The sequence below is a fragment of the Bactrocera neohumeralis genome, chromosome 2 (genome assembly GCF_024586455.1).
Source record: "Bactrocera neohumeralis isolate Rockhampton chromosome 2, APGP_CSIRO_Bneo_wtdbg2-racon-allhic-juicebox.fasta_v2, whole genome shotgun sequence".
In the NCBI taxonomy this organism is placed as follows: domain Eukaryota; kingdom Metazoa; phylum Arthropoda; class Insecta; order Diptera; family Tephritidae; genus Bactrocera; species Bactrocera neohumeralis.
In genome coordinates, this window is record NC_065919.1 from 49,932,296 (window position 1) to 49,953,945 (window position 21,650).

Genomic DNA, 21,650 nt, shown 5'->3' on the forward strand with positions numbered 1-21,650 from the left:
CGCAATGCGTGTAAACAACACAGCCAGCGTTATCCATACCAAAATCGAATTAGCGGCGAGCGCACAGGGCGGAATAGCGGTAGCTGACGGCCTGACAACCAGCAGACAGCAGGCGGCAGACAGTGACCAACAGCAGCATTCGTTCAGCATGATTACGTTTAGCATTACGTGAATACTGACAAATTTATGTGTTTAGGCGCTTAAAAGCTGGCGTGTCTTATGACGGCTTAGTTAGCTCGAAATTTTTGGTATTTACAATAAGAGAAAAAAATAAATAAAATAAGCTAGTAAAGCGTTGAAAACATTATAATGAATTTCACACTTGCATACTTGTCATTGCTTATTTCCTTTTTATAAATAAATCCTCTATTATCATAAGTTATGTTCATGGCGCCGAAATGTATGCAACTTTTTCGTCGATAATTTGATAGAAACCTTTTTGACATAAATACATAATAAGCCAATTGAAGACTTCCGGCCTACGGTAATCAAACGCATATTTTTGGCAAAATTCGTTTTGGTTTTAATCAACGTAGCTCCCTTCAAGAGTGATACGTCCATTGCGTTCACCGTCTTCGATACTCCTTTCACCACGTCTAAACTTAGCATACCAATTCTTGCTGGTTGATTTCCCTGTGGCATTGTCCGGAAACTCATCATCAAGTCATAGTGTGTTTTATACCCAACTCTAAGGCTTATACAATCTTTCAGATTAAGATCCAACAACGAGTTGAAATTATTAAAATTTGCTACCGAAATTCGGAGTCAGTGGCCTCAACTTTAAGAGCGCTACGTCCAATTTGGACAAAGAAGTGCCCGTAGTGTCGAGAATTTTGCTGCCGCTGGCGCATCGATTGCGGAAGACCCAAATCAGTCTCTCACACGTCGTTCCTAACATCATCTCGTCGTGGCGAATTTTGCGAAAAGATCTTGGCCTGAGCAACAACTTGAAAAAGATCCGGATTTTTCCCGAAAAATCATATTCAGAGATGATGCTCATTTCTGGCTGAATGGCTTTGTCAATTAGCAAAATATGCGTTATTGGTCAGGCGGCAATCCACACGTACTCCATGAGTCACTATTGCATCCTGAAAAAATTACGGTTTATAGGCCGGCGACGTCATTGGGCCGTACTTCTTCCATGATGATCAAGACCAGCATGTTACTGTGAATGGAAATCGCTTCCACTCAATGATAACTGAATATTTTTGGCCTGAATTAGATGATATGAACTTGGACAATGAGTGGTTCCAACAGGATGACGCCACAAGTCACACAGCGAATGTCACAATCGATTTATTGAAAACCAAGTTTGGCGAACGTGCTATCCTACGAAATGACCCAGTCAATTAGCCGCCCCGGTCGTGCGATTTGACGCCGTTAGACTATTTCCTGTGGAGCTACGTCAAGTCTATGGTTTAGACCAACAAGCCAGCGACGATTGATGAACTTCGTACGAATATCGAAAGTGAAATTGCCGCAGTATCGGCCAATTTATGCTTGAAAACCATCTAAAATTTCGTTCAGCATCTGGACTTCTGTAAGCGTGCTCGTGGTGGTCATGCAAAAGAAATCGATTTCCATGCATAATGGCATCGAAAGTACTTTCACAGGAATAAAGAATTTCAGTGATATCCCAAACTGTTTTTGTTTTATTTAGTAGCGCTCTTATTGATAAACCCGTTATAAAAAAAAACCTAACCTATTCTATCTATTCTCATCTAACCTCACAATTTTGTTCTTTGAAAAATAACGTAGTAGATATATAGTATATGATATGATATATGTTCTATGATCTATTGCACGGTTGCATATGTTAAACTTCAGCCATTTTGGTCTCTGACATTGGATATTGGTATACAGGATATTATTTCATGAAACCCGTCAACTAACTTCGTAAATTTAAACTTATTCTGATTGCCAAAATGATTGATTATTTTACCGACATGACAGTGGAAATGCATTCTATCATATTTTTTCTTTTTGTTATTGTTTTTTACTAATTCATTTACTATTATTCATTACAGGTTACAATGGCTGGTGATTATGTACTTTCCATAGCTTCGATTATGATTGCTCGTCTCAAGAGCGATGATGTGACAATTATTCTAAGTCAGGTGAGCAAAAAATAACAATGAGTAAAGAAAAATAGCGATAATGTCGTCATTGAAGGGAGTGTGTGTTTCCTGCAGTAATTTGCTTAACAAATATTTGTTTCCAGTCATTTAATTCGATTGAAGAGTTCTAAACCAATAAAGTGGATACAGATGTTACAGTCTGGTTCACTTGATTAGAGGCAACAATTTTTGTGAAAGAAAATGTTGATTAAAGTTTCTATATTTGATCTTTCAACAAATAGTTTTCTGCTAACTCAAGCTAAGACTGTACTGGTTTAAAAATACAAACACATCGAAATATTATTTCAGCTAACGGTATTTCGTAGCGGTAAAAGTTCGGCAGCTGCAATATTCTGCTTGATTTATTGGTTCACTTGAATAGAGGCACTTACAAATTTAAAAAAATTTATTAAAAGATACAAGAACAAAGTTTTTTAACCATTATTTTTTAAATATTAATATTTTGTGCTGCCACCTTGTTTGTAAATTACTTCATAAACACGTTGGGGAATGGATTTGAACAAACTCTCGAGATAGACTACCGAAATTTCAGACCAGGCCGCTTTAATGCTTCGAATTAAACCATTTTTGTATTCAAATTGTTGTCCGTTCTCATAAACCTTACGAGTTAGCCATCCCCATACATTTTCTATAATGTTGAGATCTGGGGAATACGGGGGCCATGCTAAGGTTTCAATGTTTTGGGACGCCATCCAAGCTTTGACCAATCTTGCAGTGTGAACAGGAGCATTATCTTGTTGAAAGATCCATGGAATTGGTCCAAATGTTTCCCGAATCTCTGGAAAAGATGATTCCAATATCGTTTTATAGCTGTTTTCCGTAATTCTGGAGTCTACAATTCTCAGCTCGAACGCGCTATAGTACGATATTGCTCCCCATACCATAACTCCATCTTTACGGCTGTGATGGCGACTCAAGTACTTCTTCTCCTTTCTTAAATCATGGAAATAGTAATTGTATCCATCCGGCCCATCCAGATTAAATTTCTTTTCGTCATTAAATACAACTTTTTTCCATTCACCAGGGTCGTTATTTGTGACAGAATTCTAAGCCATGTGGTCTCTTGCAAAATCGAGGCGACCTTGCTTGCGAAGTTTATTCAAAGGCGGTTTTTTTTGTAATTTTTTATATTTCAGATGTGGTGCTTTCAGAATAGCCCTTCTAACTGTGGATTTGCTAGCTGCAACATCAGCTAATTTTATAATTTTTGATGTTGAAAGTGCGGAATTGGATGCAATCCTAAGGACTTTCCGGGTTTCCTTTGGTGTTAAAGCCATCGCAGTCCTACCTTTGTAGTTCTTACCGTAGGAGGCACTCTTTTTCACATAATGATCAACAACATTTGGACTTCGACCAATCTTTTTGGCAATTTGGCGATTCGAAAGTCCTTCAGAGGTCAATATATCAATTTGTCCTTTTTCTCGCTCTGATAAACTTTTCCGCTTTCCCATTTTATTCGAATTTACAAGTTTACGACTTAACACAATAAATGCTTAAAAAAATATTTAGCTTCACACCTTTATTGCGCAAATGATGTAAGCAAACTAAGTGCCTCTATTCAAGTGAACCAATAAATCAAGCAGAGAATTGCAGCTGCCGAACTTTTACCGCTACGAAATACCGTTAGCTGAAATAATATTTCGATGTGTTTGTATTTTCAAACCAGTACAGTCTTAGCTTGAGTTAGCAGAAAACTATTTGATGAAAGATCAAATATAGAAACTTTAGTCAACATTTTCTTTCACAAAAATTGTTGCCTCTAATCAAGTGAACCAGACTGTATGTATGAAAAATGACTTATGACTGTAGTATGAAAAACAAAAATTTATTGTAGGTTTTTTGCTTTTTAAGCGGATTTTATTATAAAACTCATAACATTTTTTTCTTGACAACATTATTTTTTTCGATATAAAGATATCGAACTTTTAGTATTTTCGATTATTTTCACCGCATACAATTTTTTACTTATGTATATCTTTTTTTTGTGACAAAAAAATATGTTTTTCGATAAAAAATTATCAATTTATCGATTTTTTGTACTATATTTCGATAAATTTTTAAGTTTCGTTAGTTGTTTTTATTTGCTTAACCTAACCGTAAAAGTAAGTCAAATTATTTTACTAATTTTCGGTGAAAAATATCGTTTTTTAATTTTTTTTCGATTATTTCTTATCGCAAAAGCTTAAAAATATTTTATCATTCTCTTTTCTCGACGCAATAATTTTCTGCTTCAAAATTATATCGATTTATTTTCCTGATTTTCGCTTAAAAATTATCTATTTTTTCTATATTTCGATGATTTTTCATCGCATAAGTTAAAAATTATTGAATTTTTTTTACAATACTTCGATATTCTTTCACTATATTTCGATGGTTTTTTATTTATTTTCTTTACGCAATAATTTTATTCTTTAAATTTCGTTTAAAAAGTATTGATATTTTCTATACTTCGATGATCTTTTATCGCATAAACTTAAAAAGTCTCTTTTGTCTACTTTTTCTTCACGCAAATTTTGTATTCTTTATTTATATTTGATTAATTTTCTATTATTAATCTATCGAAAATAAACTTAAATTTTTTTCGATTACAAAATATCAATTTTTTTTACTATTTGCTGTTGTTTTTATTGCAAAGCATTAAAAAAAATGTTCTCCGTCAGTCTTGTTTTTGGCTCAGCAGTTCGTTAAAAGTATATTGATTTCTTTGTCTTTACTAATTTTCGATTATTCATAATTTTTTCTTCATCTTTTTATGTATAAAAATTATATTATCTTTACTAAACGATAATACAAAAATACTTTGCAATTAACTACGTTGCCAGCACTTCTACATTTCATCATATTTTATGAAATTAAATACACCTTTGTATTTATACTTGTATGTGTAAGATTATAATCATTACATATGCTCCTGCCTCACAAGATCGCCGATAAATTTTCTGCGAATTAAACATCTTGCAGAAAGGCTATCTGTGATTCCTTTTTGCTTGTGATTCCCTTTGTACTATAAATATATATTTTTTATTTCTTCACTATTAAAATGATACTTTATGCTTGTTTTCTGTAAGACAATAGCATCAAGTGCATTACGCGCCATTTATCTGTCTCGACGATTGCGATCTAAAAACCTGAAATGCCGCCTGCTTGCTGCATTACTTCCGCAGTGTTGAATTCTACGTCTTTTTCTTCGCTCACACTTCAGTGATTCTGTCCTGTGTAAACCCGAAAATGCAGTTGTCCTCTCAGCCTTCAATATTGCTTTATCAACTGCACCTTGCAAGCGTAGACACATGAGTAAACATAGACTTTAGAATTATTCCTTCAATAATATATGTATATATTTTTTATTTATTTTTTTTTTTGTAAAAAAAAGACACATTGTTGCCGGACATGCCTTAAAAATATCTTAAAGGGTTACGAGTTCATTGTTATTGAACTTTTTGGAGGCCATTCATGGGTGGGTTACCTGATTGACAACTATTCGACTGCTCGTCATTGTGTTTTCTTTAAAGTATTCCTTTGGCATTATTTGTGCCTGTGATCCTTTATTTTTTATTCCTCGGTGTTCTCACAGCATTTTGTTTGCTATTATTTTCGTTTTGTTGGCGCACCTTATGAATGCGTTCCTCAGTCAAGCTGCAGTCGGAGTGCAATAAAATACAAAAACTTTATGCATATATAATTAAATCATCTCTTGATTTACAATTTGTGTGTTCGAACGATAAAAGACATTTTGCCGATCAGTTTCTACTTATACGTTATATGTTCTCGTTTACTGCTGTTGTCTCGATTCATTAATCTTACGACTACTCGATGTCATTTGTGCGTTTTGCCTGATTTTACCTGAAGTGTTTGTGTAATGCATGTTTTATTGCGATTGCGAAAAGTTGAATATCAAATATATTACTACAAATGAATTCAGAAGAACATATGTAGTAATGCATATTTCTTGTAGCACATTAACTCTTGTTTTCTCAACTGAGTTGGTCATTTGGATCCTTCTTCTTCGTATTGAAAATAATTGTTTAAAGCTAGAATTTTCTAAAAAACAAAAATTTAAGACATTTTATATATACATTTATTTTTTAGCTAAAATTTTTTTGATAAGTTTCGATAAGTAAATTTATCAATAATTGTTTAAAGCTAGAATTTTCCAAAAAAAAAAAATTAGAAAAATTTCTATAAAAGGGTATTTGTGCGCTAAAAAGTTGTCGATACGTTTCGATAAGTAAATTTATCGATAAATAAGTTAATAATAATTCCAAATTTTCGTGTCATATATGGTCAATTTCGTTTTAATTAGAAACGGTGGTGTATTATGTTATTCTAACTCATAAAATGAAACAAATTGATAATAAGTAGCTTCCACTATTTCTCTATCTATTTAAAAAGTATCGATTTTTGAACAGCTATTAATTTTTATCGATGTATTTTGAACGGTTTTTGAATTCAAGCACATTTTGTAAGAAATTATCGATACTTTTTACCAATTTTTTATCGATAAAAATAATATAATTTTTATATCGATTAATTTTTATTGATATATATATATATATATATATATATTTTATCGTTTTTTGAATGTAAGTATATTTTTTATCAAGCTAACAACACTTTTAGCAATATTCTTTATCGATAAAAATAATATAATTTTTATATCGATTAATTTTTATTGATATATATATTTTTATCATGTTTTTAATGTAAGTATATTTTTTATGAAGCTAACGACACTTTTAGCAATATTTTTTATCGATAAAAATAATATAATATTATTAATATTGATTCTTTTGTATCGATATAATTGTAACGTTTTTGTATTTAAGTATGTTTTGTATGAAGTTATCGATATTTTTAACCATTTTTTTATCGATAAAAATAATATAATTTTTATATCGATTAATTTTTATTGATATATATATTTTTATCGTGTTTTGAATGCAAGTATATTTTTATGAAGCTAACGATACTTTTAACAATATTTTTTATCGATAAAAATAATTAATATTATTAATATTGATTCTTTTGTATCGATATATTTGTAACGTTTTTTGAATTTAGATATGTTTTGTATGAAGTTATCGATACTTTTAACAATTTATTTATCGATAAAAATAATATAATTTTAATATCGATTAATTTTTATCGATACATTTTGAACATTTTTTGAATGTGAGCATATTTTGTATAAGTTATCGTTAGTCTTGACAATTTTTTATTGATAAAAATAATATAATTTTAATACAGATTAATTTTTTTCGATATATTTTAAACGTTTTTTTGAATTTAAGTATATTTTGTTCAGATCTGCCTAATAATTAATTCTTTTTTTATTCAAATAATAAAATTCATATTGATTTTAAGAAACACTTGTCTCTCATTGCAATGTAGTATAATATTTACTCTTGCATTTTGTTTTTGCACCTTCACATTTTTCCTTTAGTCAAAGCGTAATATACATATGTAAATATTGAATGTATGTATGTATAATTATTGGTAGTATGAGTGGCTTATGCATATTTGTAAATAAATGCAAGCAAATAACTATCAGCGCAATCAGCACTCGCACATGCCTATTAATGAGCGCGAATAATATATTTCTAATAAATTTGCTCTTAATTTGTCAAGCACGTAACAGCGTCAAATTACATAAGCACCGCGGCAATGAATTACAAAAAAAAAAATATTCCACTCACAAATAAAATCGAATGCAAATAATAGTAATTGTTATCAGCAGCGTGTCAATATTAGAAATTAGTACAAATATGCTTGCGTGTGTGTGTGTGTGTGTGATATGCATGCAGTTTTGTTGTTAAGTAGCATAGCAGTAAATTTTCAAATTTAATAAAATCCAAATATAAAAATGAAAATGAAATTATTTTAGTGCCGAAAATCGCTTCCGTGCGTTTGAAATCGTTCAAAATGCCTTACATACATACATACATATATACTGAATGCATATACATTTGTATGTATGTTTATCTATGTGCGTGCGCGTGTGCGTGTGTTTCTATTGTTTGCTTAAAACATCGAAAATCCCATCAAATTTGAATGACACTCGGCCGCTATGAAATTTTGCATGTGTAGACAATTTACGAATGTAAACAAACAAAGCGCAACGCAACGAAATGAAATTAAATGAAATAAAATGTAATGAAATGGCTTGTGGCTGCAGCTGTAAATTGGTGGCGGCGGTGGCTGCGGCGGCGCTGGCGACTTGGTCAATGTTTAAAGCGCAGCCAAGCGCTTCGCAAAACAACACACGAATACATGCATGTGTGCCCGTATGTGTGTGTGCGTTTGAGGTTTTTGGGGCCATGCTGGTTACACCGTTTGATGTCTGCCCTACTCACCCAATTTGTTATTACTGTTTGTAAGCACACACATATATATATATAGTACATCATATGTAAATATCGCGGCGCACACTCATCGCTGCGAACATGTGTAGTGTCATGTGTTTAAGTGACTCTGGCTGTCGCCGCGTTTTGTAAATCCCATTAAAATTGTCGATTTTACAGTTTTCTGCCAGTTGTTGACCACAAATACCGATGGCGCGCTGCTGCTCCTATGATTTGTCGTATTTATTTGTATTTATTTACCTTGCAAGCGGCGCGTTAATACAGTTGTTGGGCCTGTAGTTGTTGTTTTTAGTGCAGTAGTAGTCGTTGTTGTTGTAGGTGCAGTTATTCATTCCCTGCTAGCTGACAGTTTGAGCTTTAGCCTCATATCCATATACATATGTACATATGTGTACGCATATTTGTCTACAACATAATCCCTGTTGGCGTTGTTGTTGGAATGCCATGCGCGTTTAGTGCAAAGGGTGTGCCAAAATTAAGTTTACATATTTTACGTCTTACAAATCGGCGCTTGCTTGTCCCCATACATTCATTTGCATGCACAAATTACCGACAACACCGTTAAAACCACTCATCTTCGGCGCACAAACACAGACATACACATACACAAACTCTTGTGAACTTAGTAGCGCTGTCTATTGGTTTTTTCACAGTTTTAAGCTATTAACCACGCGCTAACACCGCTTAGCAGCGCCTCAGAAGCATTGCTCACTAAATTATTGCAAAATTTTCCAAATATTCATTAAGCTTTGCTCAGTTATTGCCCACGTGTGTTTGTGTATTGGTTTCTTCATCGCATTTCTTACGCAGTTTCGTTGTCTCGTCATTTGTTTCCGCATATTTACATAAAGATTTTGGCATCACAAATGCGATTTGCTTGGTTGGTCATAACAAATTTGGTTTCTTAATCAAGTTTTTGGCCAAAACACTTTTTGTGTTCGGTAAAAGTTGCGTTGGAAGGGTGTCAACATTGTTGTTTTTGTAAGGGTTGGGTAGACAGACTTTTCTTTTTGGAATATTATGGCGGAAAAAAGTTTATATGCGTAAGCGTTATTAAATTTAAACTACAAATAAGTAAAGTGGTGTATCAATACGAATTTTCTGATAGCTGTTTGTTAGGAATGCGTCATTGCGTATACGTAACATTCGGCATTGCGCATTCATTGCAGGTAATTGATTGTAGTAATTAGTAAGATTAGAAGCAGATTAGTAAGCATCGGCCTTCATAGAATCTTCAAAATTGCGTTATAAATGAAACAGAAATATTTTTAATTTATAATTAAATAAAAAAAAATTATTATTATTCTCAAATGATCTTTGTTAATTTTTTTTTTTTAATTTTTCACAAACTGTTCTAAAAATAGTTGCTTATATTGTGGTTAAAGAAAAAAAAGCGTATTTTACCAATTTTTTTTCGATAAATTATAAAATCGAGAATCGGTAATTAGTAGCTCGTTTCTTTTTTGATTAACTTTTTTTTGGAAAATCAAAATTTTTAATAAAGTTTTTTTTTTAATATTTACATTGTGGTTAAACTAAAAAAATCGTACTTTATCGATCTTTTATTATGAAAAATTATAAAATCGGGAATTGTTAAATAGTACTTTTCGTTTTCTTTCATGTTTTGAGAGTGAGGGTGGGGCTTAATTAAAATTTTTTTACAAATTTAAATTTTTACACTGTTGTAAAGATAATAGATAACTGAATATTTGTCATTGGTTTACACTGGGGTTAAAATAAAAAAGACGAATTTTCGATATATTATTCGATAAATTTTATAATCGAAAAAATCGATCAATGAACTGTTAAAATGTTTGCAATAAACTGTCGTCAAAATAATTGAATTTTTGTAATTGATTTAAAAAAAATCGTATTTTATCGATATTTTAGTTGATGAATTGTAAAATCGTTAATTGATGAATTATAGCTCTGTTCTTCTTTGATTTGTTTTGTTTTTCAGAATTTAAAAATGCATCAATAAGCTGTTGTAAAAAAAAAATATAAATAATAGTTATAAAGTAAGATAAATATCGATATATCATTCGATAAATTTTAAAATCGATATTTGATAAATTGTAGCTCGTTTTCGTTTTATCTACTACATTGTGGTTCAAGTAAAAATATCGAATTATCGATATATTATTCGGTAAATTTTAAAACCGACACAAGAACAAAAACATAATGGTAAAAGCAAAAATATCGAATTATTTTAATTATGGGAAAAATAAAATTATCGAATTATCGATAATTTATAAAATCGATAACCGATTAATTTCAACAGAATTACTGTTTAGCTCCAAATGTTCTCATGCAGCCATCTGTTAAAATTATAATAATAAACAATATTCGCATTGTATAGAGTTACACATATATATGTACATACATAGTATATAGTACATATGTATAACACAAAGAAAAATAATAAATAAGTTCTGTACTAACAATAGCTGGCTTTATTTACTAACACAAAAAATGCCAAATTCCTAAACAATAGTTTTCTTTGAACTAAATTGTTTAAGGTAATTGTTCTCAAGAAATCTACTATATAAAATAAGGCTGAGTTAGCGATGTCAAGATTAATCCAATATACGCATGATTATCGCGGTACTATTCGTATTGGTAAAAACAAAAGAATACTAATTGAAAGAAACATTGAAATATACAGAATATTAAAATTAGGCTTCAATGCTTTTGACTTTGTTGATTTTGTTACAGCTAGCAGTTATCGATCGACTCACTTAAAGCGAAAAATTAAGATCGAAATATATCGACATGTTTATCGATGTTATCGAAAAATATCAATTTATGGATACGTTTACAAATTATTTTTCAAATAAGTATTTAAAAATAAAATTTATATCTGGAACTGATCATATCATTTCACTCCCATTAATGAATAATGCTACGTGTACTTATTCCTTTCCTTAACGAAAACAATACGAGCAATACGCCAGGAGAAATCACACTTCAAATATACTTTTCTCGAAAATCGCAATTTTATCGATAGTCGTATTATTAGTAATTTAAAAACTATCGATAAATATAATGCCATTGATAAACATAAATTTATCGATTAATCTAAAGATTTACTTAAATATGCTGTTATCGATATATATAAAATTATCGATAAATATCGGACGAAATTTATATATGTATGTGTATACGTTTTTCTAAGCATGACCTTAAGGAATTAAAATAAATTTCTTGAAAAAATCACAAAGTGTTATCGATAATTCGGTAATCAATATTTTTATATCGATAACAAAATATTGCTTTCATACTTTATTGTTTCTGTTTCATAGCTGCTGATTGGAACCTAACTTTATATAGAACATAGTCTGCAAAGATGTTCATTAATACATTGGTTAAGTTGTCACTAAAAATTAGGCAAATCCAAAGGTCACCATACATCTGTTGCTGACTAAGCTATGCTTTCAATCACCAAGCGGAAAACAAAATTTTGTTATGAATGAATTGATTTGTTCCAAAAACTTAGGCATCACTAGAATTCGGAAATTTTAACTAATTAACACCTTAAGTTCGAAATACTTCGATTTAGTGAAGTAGTTAAGCGTTAAATATACACAACAGCGAATTGATGAATAGAGTAAATAAAAGTTTTTAAAAATAAAATAAAAATACTAATGATCAAATATTTGAATTTTAGAGCTTGTTACTTGTTATTATTCTTACTCGCACTAGCAATCAAACGTTTTATTTATTTCGTAAGCTTAAATAACTTAGGTTTACAAAATTTATTCAAAATAAGAATCGCCAAATTTATTGTGTAAATATAATTAAGTTTTGCAATTAAAATAAATTACTTAAAATTCATTGTTTTATTTTTGTAAAATTATACATTCAAGCGAATTTGAAAACGCCAAAGGTATAAAAGTACTAGTAACAGGTTCCTTAGTTCACTGCGTACGTTGACCATCATTTCACTTATGTATACATCACATGACCTTTTGGAATGCTTTAGCGCAGAAACAGGTTTTCTTTTATGATTCCATTTTTCCCATTTCGAGTATAAGAGTTTAACTAGAATTTCCGGCTGATTCCCGATAATCAAATTCATGCTTAGGTTATTGTCAAAGTCGTTTCGGTTATTTTCCTTAAATTAGAATTTATGCAAATAAGGCTTCTGACCAACAAGTTCTCAAACCACAAGATTTTATGTTAAAAAATGCCTAAAAATAATTCCTTTACAAAATTACAACAAATTTGAATTCTTTGTTGTGAAGAAAAACCCAAATTAGCGCATTCATATTGTGGGTTTCGGGGATTTTTCTCGCTGTCGCTTGGAGCATTATTAAAAAAAAAAATTATCTGAGAAAGGCGCGAGAACATACATAAGTGTGGTGTTTGCTGTGCCTGTGGGTTGTATGATTGTGTTCTAGAAGTCGATAAACGTGATTCAAATGCAAACATTATGTAATACCGGCTTGATGATTTACGTTGAGTGTTCGTGTATTTACATACATATATTTATTGTTTGTGGGCGTGTGCGAGCAGCGCTTAGCATCTTCACAAATGAGTGCGAACTTTTGCGAATTTTCGCAATTTTTTTTTGAAATGTGTGTAAAAGCTATTTTATTCAGCCATAATGAAATATTTGACTTGTTTCTAGTTTGGAAAATTTTCATATGCCTACGAGTGGTATTATTATCGCATAAAATAAATTGTTTTCTTGTTTGGGGCGATTTAAAAAACACTAAAATTATGGTTTTCGCATAACACGTGTCGAATATAAATAATGTATAACTTAGGCTTGTATATATGTATGTATATACATGTATATGTACATATGTGAACCTACCATACAAGCAAATATTAAGTAAAAATTTAAAACTGAAGCTCATTATATTAAATGCTGCCCTGCGGTGACACTCTGCTACAACAAATATGTTTTTTGTAACCGTGTAATAACTGAAAAGAAATTTATGGTTTGTGGTTGCAGTTCAAAGCGAGCGGTGCTGCTAGTTATTAATAAAATTTTTCAGCTACCCGCTCACAAAACTCTCAAAAGTGTAAAAAAAGGGTAGAAAAAATTTCGTCAAAAGTATAAAAACTACGAATTTTATTAAAATAAAATATGAATTGGATATTCAATAATTTTAGTTATTAAACTACATTTATTTTTAGATTTTATGTATCGATAGATATAATATTATTGATAAATATATTATTGGTAATTATAAAGTTATCGATAAATATAATATTAATGATAATTACGATGAAAAAAGTTATCGATAACTATGGTGTTATCGATAAATATAAAATTATCGAAAAATATAGGTATATCGATACACGGACATTATACAAAATTAAACTCAAAGTTTTGCCCAAATACTCGGTGTTATAAAACAAGAAATTCGGACCACTATTTCACAAGCCCTGGTCTATTAAACATCGGTTAAATGTTATATTACCGACAAACGTTGTATTATTGTTAAATGTAATGCGCTAGGTCAATATAGTTTTATCGAAAATCGCATTGTTATCGATAGTTACATATATGTATTATTGGTAATTGTAAATTTATCGATAAATATAATTTTATCGATTAATCTAAAGTTATCGACAAATACAAATTTATCGGTTAATCTAAAGTTTGCGATAAATATGATGTTATCGATATATATAAAATTATCGATAAATATCGGAAAAAATTTATATTATTTATTTATTTTATTTTTATTTAATTATTTATACTTTAAACAAATTTAAACCCAAAGTTTTTTCAAATACATAGATATGTTACAAGAAAATAGGACCACTTTATCTTGGCCCTGGTCTATCAAATAGTATCGGTTATAGGCTAATTTTTCAATATTTACGGAAAAAATTGAGTGAGACACGTGCGCTGAAATTAATTATAGACTCATAAATGTTGAAAATGTGATACTTGTTGTTTTTGTAGTGGCATAAATAATTTTTGATAGTCTTGGTCGAATGCTGTCGAGTTCAAAGTTCATGTTTGGATAAACATCACAATTCATTCATAAATAAAACCCTAAATTATGTTCATAAACGATGTATTACGATTAAATTTTTGACAATAATTGATTATTTAAAAAAAATATTTAAATTTTAGTATTTGTGGGCTATTTTCTGATAGGTCTCATTAAAGCACTATACCATGAAAGATTTTCAGCGTCAATAATTTGTATGATTTTAGGGATCATTTCGAGCACTTAAGGGGTTAGTATGTTATAGTTCCTTTCCTAGTGGTGATGCTTTTTATTGGGCTTTCCAAACTAAGTTAAACTAAAATATTTTGATTTTTGAATATTCATTAGTGTTGCCCTATTCGACATTATTCCAGCATTCGAGTAGTATCCCAAAGTTCTGTACGTCTTGTTCTCAAACTTTACAAATTTATTCGTCATCATAATAGTGAAATATAAAAAAAAGATAGACAGAAGAAAAAAATGATCTGAATCCATAAGAAACATCTCTTAAATGAAATCTGATGTCTCTAAATTAATTTCCGAATCATATTTCTTGTTTTTTCTTCTAAATCAGTCATATGACAAGTAACAGTCTTCGATTTTGGAAAAATTAGCATTTGCTATTTTTGTATCCAGTTTGCAAGCTTACGCACTAAATTCAATCTTCGTTAACTGACGAGTTAAGTAAATATGACAACCCTTTTGACTTTAAAGTTCATTCTCTCAAAGTGATCTTTCTACTTCTTATATAACCGTCTACGTAGAAATTATGGATATGTGTCTCCAACACAGCTGCGTGTAGGCTTTTATTTTTTCTTTGCTTGTACATACCTAGAACAGCATAAATTAAATTGGTAAATCCCCAGCCAAAGTACCCAGAGTTGTTTATATCTTCTGCAAACAAGTATATGAGCGTCTGCGCTTATATATTTGGGTATGCTTGTATATGCATACATATATGATTTGACTATTAAAAGGTGTTAAATGTAATTTAAATCTTCATTTTATTTGCATAACTATCCCAGAAATTGTCCACGCAAAAAATAAACATTCTTATTTCATATCTAAACGGAAATTCGTAGAAGCAGCGCGGGAATTTTGTTATTAGGTACGCAAATCCTAACATTTTTTTAACTCAATACAAATTTGTGGAAATAAATATGTTTTGCACGTATAAGAATTACGTACCACCTTTTGTCCGGGATAAACTCCTAAACTACTAAACTGATTGTAACCAAAATTAGCATACTGTGTTCAGTTTGATCCAACTTAGAATATAGGTTTGTTTATAACTCAATATTTATGTTGAAAGTCAAAACAATTCATAAATAAAAATAATATTTTTCTGTGCATGTGTTAATAACAATTATATTTTTGAATGAATAGCCAAATAGAAAACTAATCAATAATGTTCAAAATTACAGCTCAAGTACATTGACTTCGATTCATATACCGATAATAACATTTTCGCTTTTATTTACAAGTAATATTTTCACTTTATTAATCATTTTATTATAATAATATTTATTGCATATCATATCAGCAACCGGAACTGCTGGTGAATATTTTACAAATATTTTTCAGTATATTTTTTGCTTTCATATCTCGTAAAATATTTTTCACAAAAGGTGCTCTCTGCTTGCAACTTTTACGGAATTCAAATTTCTTCTAAATGCTTTCTGCTCTCATAATTTTGATTAATAACATTTTTATTTCCCATTATTATTTTTTTTTAATTTGAATATTGTAGGTAAGAAACCTTTTTGCTTTTTGACAAATAAATTTCTAATTTCTTCGCTACTTTAGATTATGGCCAGACATCTAAGGCGTGGTTATGCTCGCATTGACAACGGAAAGCGACATTGTTGGCATGTTAATTGAGAAACGGACTTTCCAAAAAAATCACTTAAATAACTTATGATTTCTTATTTGTTTACAATTTTTAATTTTATTTGTAGTTTTCGCTATTTAACTGTTTAGTTTTCGCATTTTTTTCGCAGTTGTTTTCGTTTTTGTTTTTTAAGAAATATACATCTATTGCTATATTTGTTCATGGTATAACGGCGCTCATATACACATTTATTTGTGTATATTTCAGCATATATCTAATAAAAACAGCTCACCCTCCTCAAAAGAGTAGCAAAAGATATTTGCTTGATTGATTTCATGCTGCTCACGTAAAGCTTAGAATGCTACTGTTTAACTTACGCTTGATCGCTTTCTGTGATTTAAAGGGTATTTGCTCTGTGAAGCCGTGCTATCATATAATATATATTATATATACATATATATATAAATTATTTAAATAGGTTCATATGTATGTTTATCTGCAAATAGTTGCACAGCTATAAACAAGCTGCAAGCTATTAAAATGCTGTGTGAATTGCCTGTGATTTGTTTATGATATAAATTCCATGTGCGGCAAATGTTAAGATAAGCGCTTTATTTATAAAGGAAGCGTTTTGTAAAAGAGCAAAAAGTAGTCTACAGAAACACGTAGGAAAATACATTTAATTGACAGTTGTTGTGTTTAATAAATAATTCATTACTTTTTTTTTATTTTCTTTTAATTTGTTTTCTTAATGCTGTGCCAGTTTATTAATGAATAAATCGAATTAAGGAAAAAAATCCACATAAAATAAACTGATAGGTATATATACATATTTTTTCAGTTATTTCATTGTAATCAATACTTTAAAAAGTTTAGACGCTTTTTTAATATTTAAAATAACGCACAAGACTTTTATTATAAAGATATTTTTTATAAAGATATTTATTCAACTCCTATATACCAATTATCAATCAATTATGAAATGGAATTATTTTAATATTTTTTTAATTAAGTGACAACATCACCAATTCAGGTTTAAAATAATTTAAAACGTATTTTATATACCATAAATATATATTTTTTTATAGGCTTATTAAATAAATGTCTCTACAAATAAAAATTCGCAATAAACGTGGTTTGTCGGGCTCGCTACTGCATATAAATCCTTAAAAGCTTAGTATTTAGCATACTAAAACTTTGAAGTTTTAAGCATCCGCTTTCCTAATTATTTGAACCTAAAAATATCTTAGAAATACACACCTACACCTCTTAATGTGTGCAAAGCATTCGGGTTAAGTTCAAAACATTGCCTACATTTTGGCGCCGTAGTTTTCATTTTATATGCCACCTGTTTTAAGCGGACTTTTACAACATGACAATTAATTTTTTAGCACATATTATACAAAAAAAAATATATTATCAATTGCCTACACCTCTTGATGTATGTAATTATTCGGCATGAGTTCAATATGTTGCCTACATTTTGGCGCCGTAGTTTTATTTTGTACCTCATCTAGTGTAAAAAAAACTTTCTAAACATGACAATAATCATTATATAGTAGAGAAAATCCCTGGTAGGCAGAAAAAACCAACTGATGGTCTAATACTGGCAACACGAAAATAATACACACATCCCAGAGAAGACCCTGGTGTTAAAAGTTGTGCATTTATTCCATGAAAAAACTTCAGACAGAGAAGAATAGACAGACAAACAAGGATGAATAAACAAATTTTGTTGACTTTATTAATATGTTTCGTTGGAGAATTTGAACTCTTATCATTTAAAATCGTTAAATTTCATTTCTCTGTTATGCGTTTTTTTTTTGTCTAGAATTTAATTTCATTAAGCGTTATTTTTTGCGCTCAAATTTAGTGTTAGTACCTCCCCTAAAAATAATAAAAAAAAATCGATCCACTTATTCTTGTACGCTCCCTAACGTGTTCTCTCCACTCGTGGGTGACAGCTAGCTATGTTTTTGTCAGAACTTACAGCGAAGTGGTGCGAACTTTTGCATTTAAAACTTACAGTGGCATCTAAAAGTTTGTAAACAGCATTGAAATGCATTGCTGGCAAATAAAATACTTAGCATATTAAAACTTTGAATACACATACAGTCATTTAAGTAGGCACAATGCCACGATATTCAAAATTTGTTAAACAAATATTAATCAAAAAAGTTATTGCGTTGAGCAAACAGACGAAGCTTAGGCTGCTTTTCATTCCACATGAACTTGAAGCGGTCAATTACACCTACTAGTTGTGTACTTGAAGCGGTCAATTACACCTACTAGTTGTGTGGTGTCCATTGCAATGACCATGTCTGTACATGCGTGCAAGTTTATGCCCCGTTGAACCTTGTTCTTCCACCAATTGCAGGAGAACCCAGCTACTTAAGTGTTTTTGCGTGCGTTGCGTTTTGTCTTCGAACTTTTTCTATTTCAAGGCGAAGACAATAAAAATTGATTGCAGCCTAAGCGCTCTTGCTGCATTTTGGCGTGTGCATGCAACACTTACGCCTGTAGTAATGTGCAAATAATCTTGCTTACATGCACTTGTAATACTTTTGTAAGTATATATTTACAAATTTAGATTTATGATGGTTTGGCATTAAAGTTTCTACGCACTCGCCTCCAAGTGGGTAGTAGCCGCCACGCCCTTGCTCAGTTGGCGTGTGGCTTGGCGAATTCGGACACGTTGTAATGAGTTTGTGCTTGTTAATTTGTTATTGTTGTTGTTGTGCACTTTTGTTGTACCGCATATAATGAAGTTATAGTTTTAATTACTCTGCTAATTGCTTAATTCTACACACACAGCTACACAAATATTCAAATATTTGTTGTAATGTGACTCATTGGATTTCTATGTACTTGTAAATATGCTAATAAACAGTTAATTTGTGCTCATTAACCCACTTCCACTCGTTGAGTGGAGTATATTGCAATTTTGAATCTTCGAATTAATTGTAAGTATGTATGCACTACAGTGGCAATGAAACTGTTGTAGATTTTTATGTAATTGTTAATAATGCCTTTGAATTTTGTGGTTATTTCAGTCGTTAATGCAATATAAATGAGAACTCCTTTCATTAATGTTGTTAGTATGTTAATAAAATTATCATTTATTTGAATACGTTGACCACACGTTCATACTGTTTTCAACATGTAGAACTTTGGGAATTAAATTTTTTTAATATTTTATTTTAAATATCCAAGAAAAATTATTTTTTTTTTAATATTTATTACCTTAAAACAATTTAAAAAAATTTAAAAAAATTAAAGAAAATTAAAGAAAAAATTACAAACAAAAAATTAAAATAATATTTTTATTTAAACAGTTTTTTTTTAATATTTAATTTTAAATATCAAAGAAAATTAGTATTTTTTTTAAATAAAACTATTTTTTATTGCAAATTAAAAAAATTTGTTATAATACATTTCTTTATTATATTTTTTTAATAATTTTTTTTTTTTATATTTTTATATTCTTTTTAAACAATTATTTAAAAAATTAAAAAAATTTTATTTTTGTATAAATTAATTATATTTTTTTATATTGTATTTTACAGTATTTAAGAAATAAAAGCATTTTTTAAATAAAAATAAACATATTTTTTATTTAAATACAATATTAAAAAATATTTTTGTATAAATAAGAACAACAATATTTTTTTAATATCCAAGAAAGCAATATTCCTTTATAAATTATATTATTTTTTGACATTTTTTTATATTTATAAAATTAAAAAAAATTCTATTTGAACATGAATTATTTTTTTACTATTTTATTTTAATATCCAAGAAATAACAATATCTTTTAAAGCAAAATAAAAATAAAAAAATGTTTTATTATAAATTATTTTTATTATATTTTTTACATAAAAATAAAAATATTTTTTATTTAAAATGAAGTACTGAAATATATATTTTTTTGTAAATTTATTTTATTATTTTATTTTAAATATCCAAGAAATAACAATATTTTTTAAATAAAAATAAAAATATGTTAAATTGTAATATTTTAAGTTTATTAAAACAGAATATTTATTCTTTAAATAATTTTTTTTTTTGTAAATTTGTTTTATTATTATTTTATAATATCCAAGAAATAACAATATGTTTTAAATAATAAATAATAATAAAATAAAAGTAAAAATAAAAATATGTTTTATTATAATTTTTTATTATTTTATTAAATAAGAAAATTGTTTTTTTAAAATAAAATATTAAAAAGAATTTTTTTCTTTAAATAAAAATAGATGTTTGAAAATATATATTAATATTTTTTTATGTCCCAGACAAAAGTTTTTTTATTATTATTTACATATTTTTTTAAAAGATTTATAAAATTAAAAAAAAAATATAATTAAACAAATTTCAAAATATTTTTACTTAAAGGATAGATTTTAATTATAAATTTAAGAAAAATGTATTTTTTATTTAACCAAGAAAATAGTTTTTTCAATATTTTATTTTAAATATCCAAGAAATAGCCATATTTTTTAAATAAAAACGAAATATTTTTTATTATAAAGTTTTTAATATTATATATTTATTTATTATATTCTTTAAATAAAAATAAAAATATGTTTATGGATATTTAAAGTACAATACTAAAGAAATATTTTTTTTTTAATAAAAATAGTTTATTTTTTTTTTAATTTTACTTAGTATCACAGAAAATAATATTTTGTTTTATTTATTATTATTGTTTTTTAATTAATATTAAATTAATATTATTATTTAAATATAATAATTTTTTTTCAATATCCAATATAACTAACTATTTTTAGTTAGTAAATATTTTTTTTCAATATCTAATATAACTATATTTCACTATCATACTAATAATTACTGCAAACACACCATCCTTTTTTTATATATTTTAAAATGTACATAATTTGCAAATATGTACAATCAAAAGCTACACACATTTTCACTTATTCACCTTGTTACCTTTCTGTAGATTTTAACCGATCTGGTTCAAGGCGAATTCATGCAACTTGGCTCAAAGGAAACTGAAAATGAACGATTCGCGCACTATTTAACGAAGACATACAGGAAGACGGCCTCGCTCATAGCGAACGCGCTGAAAGCGGTAAGTATATTGCAAGGGTCGCGGGCAAGCGGTAAACTCGGCGCTATAGCCACTAAAAAATTGCATGCAGAAGGCAACAAAGCGGTGATCACAAGTGCTTGCATACACATATATGTACATATGTATATACCGTACACATATTTACACTGCAGTTTGGTAAATCGTTGCTTGAACAAGCACTTGAAATGTAGCGAAACTAGTAACGAAAATACCGACGTTGCAGTCAAGCGTAGGCCATCATTGAAAAAAAAAAAATTTTTTGTAATAAAC

General features: G+C 29.0%; 1 protein-coding gene across 1 annotated transcript in view; it reads left to right on the top strand.

Moving 5' to 3' along the window:
* Positions 1 to 21,650, top strand: part of LOC126750963 (all trans-polyprenyl-diphosphate synthase PDSS1) — an 85,670-nt gene that overhangs the window by 58,118 nt on the left and 5,902 nt on the right. The window contains exons 5-6 of the mRNA XM_050460832.1: positions 2,028 to 2,117; positions 21,249 to 21,380. Of these exons, the coding sequence (XP_050316789.1) occupies positions 2,028 to 2,117; positions 21,249 to 21,380 (222 nt within the window). The remainder of the gene's footprint in view (positions 1 to 2,027; positions 2,118 to 21,248; positions 21,381 to 21,650) is intronic.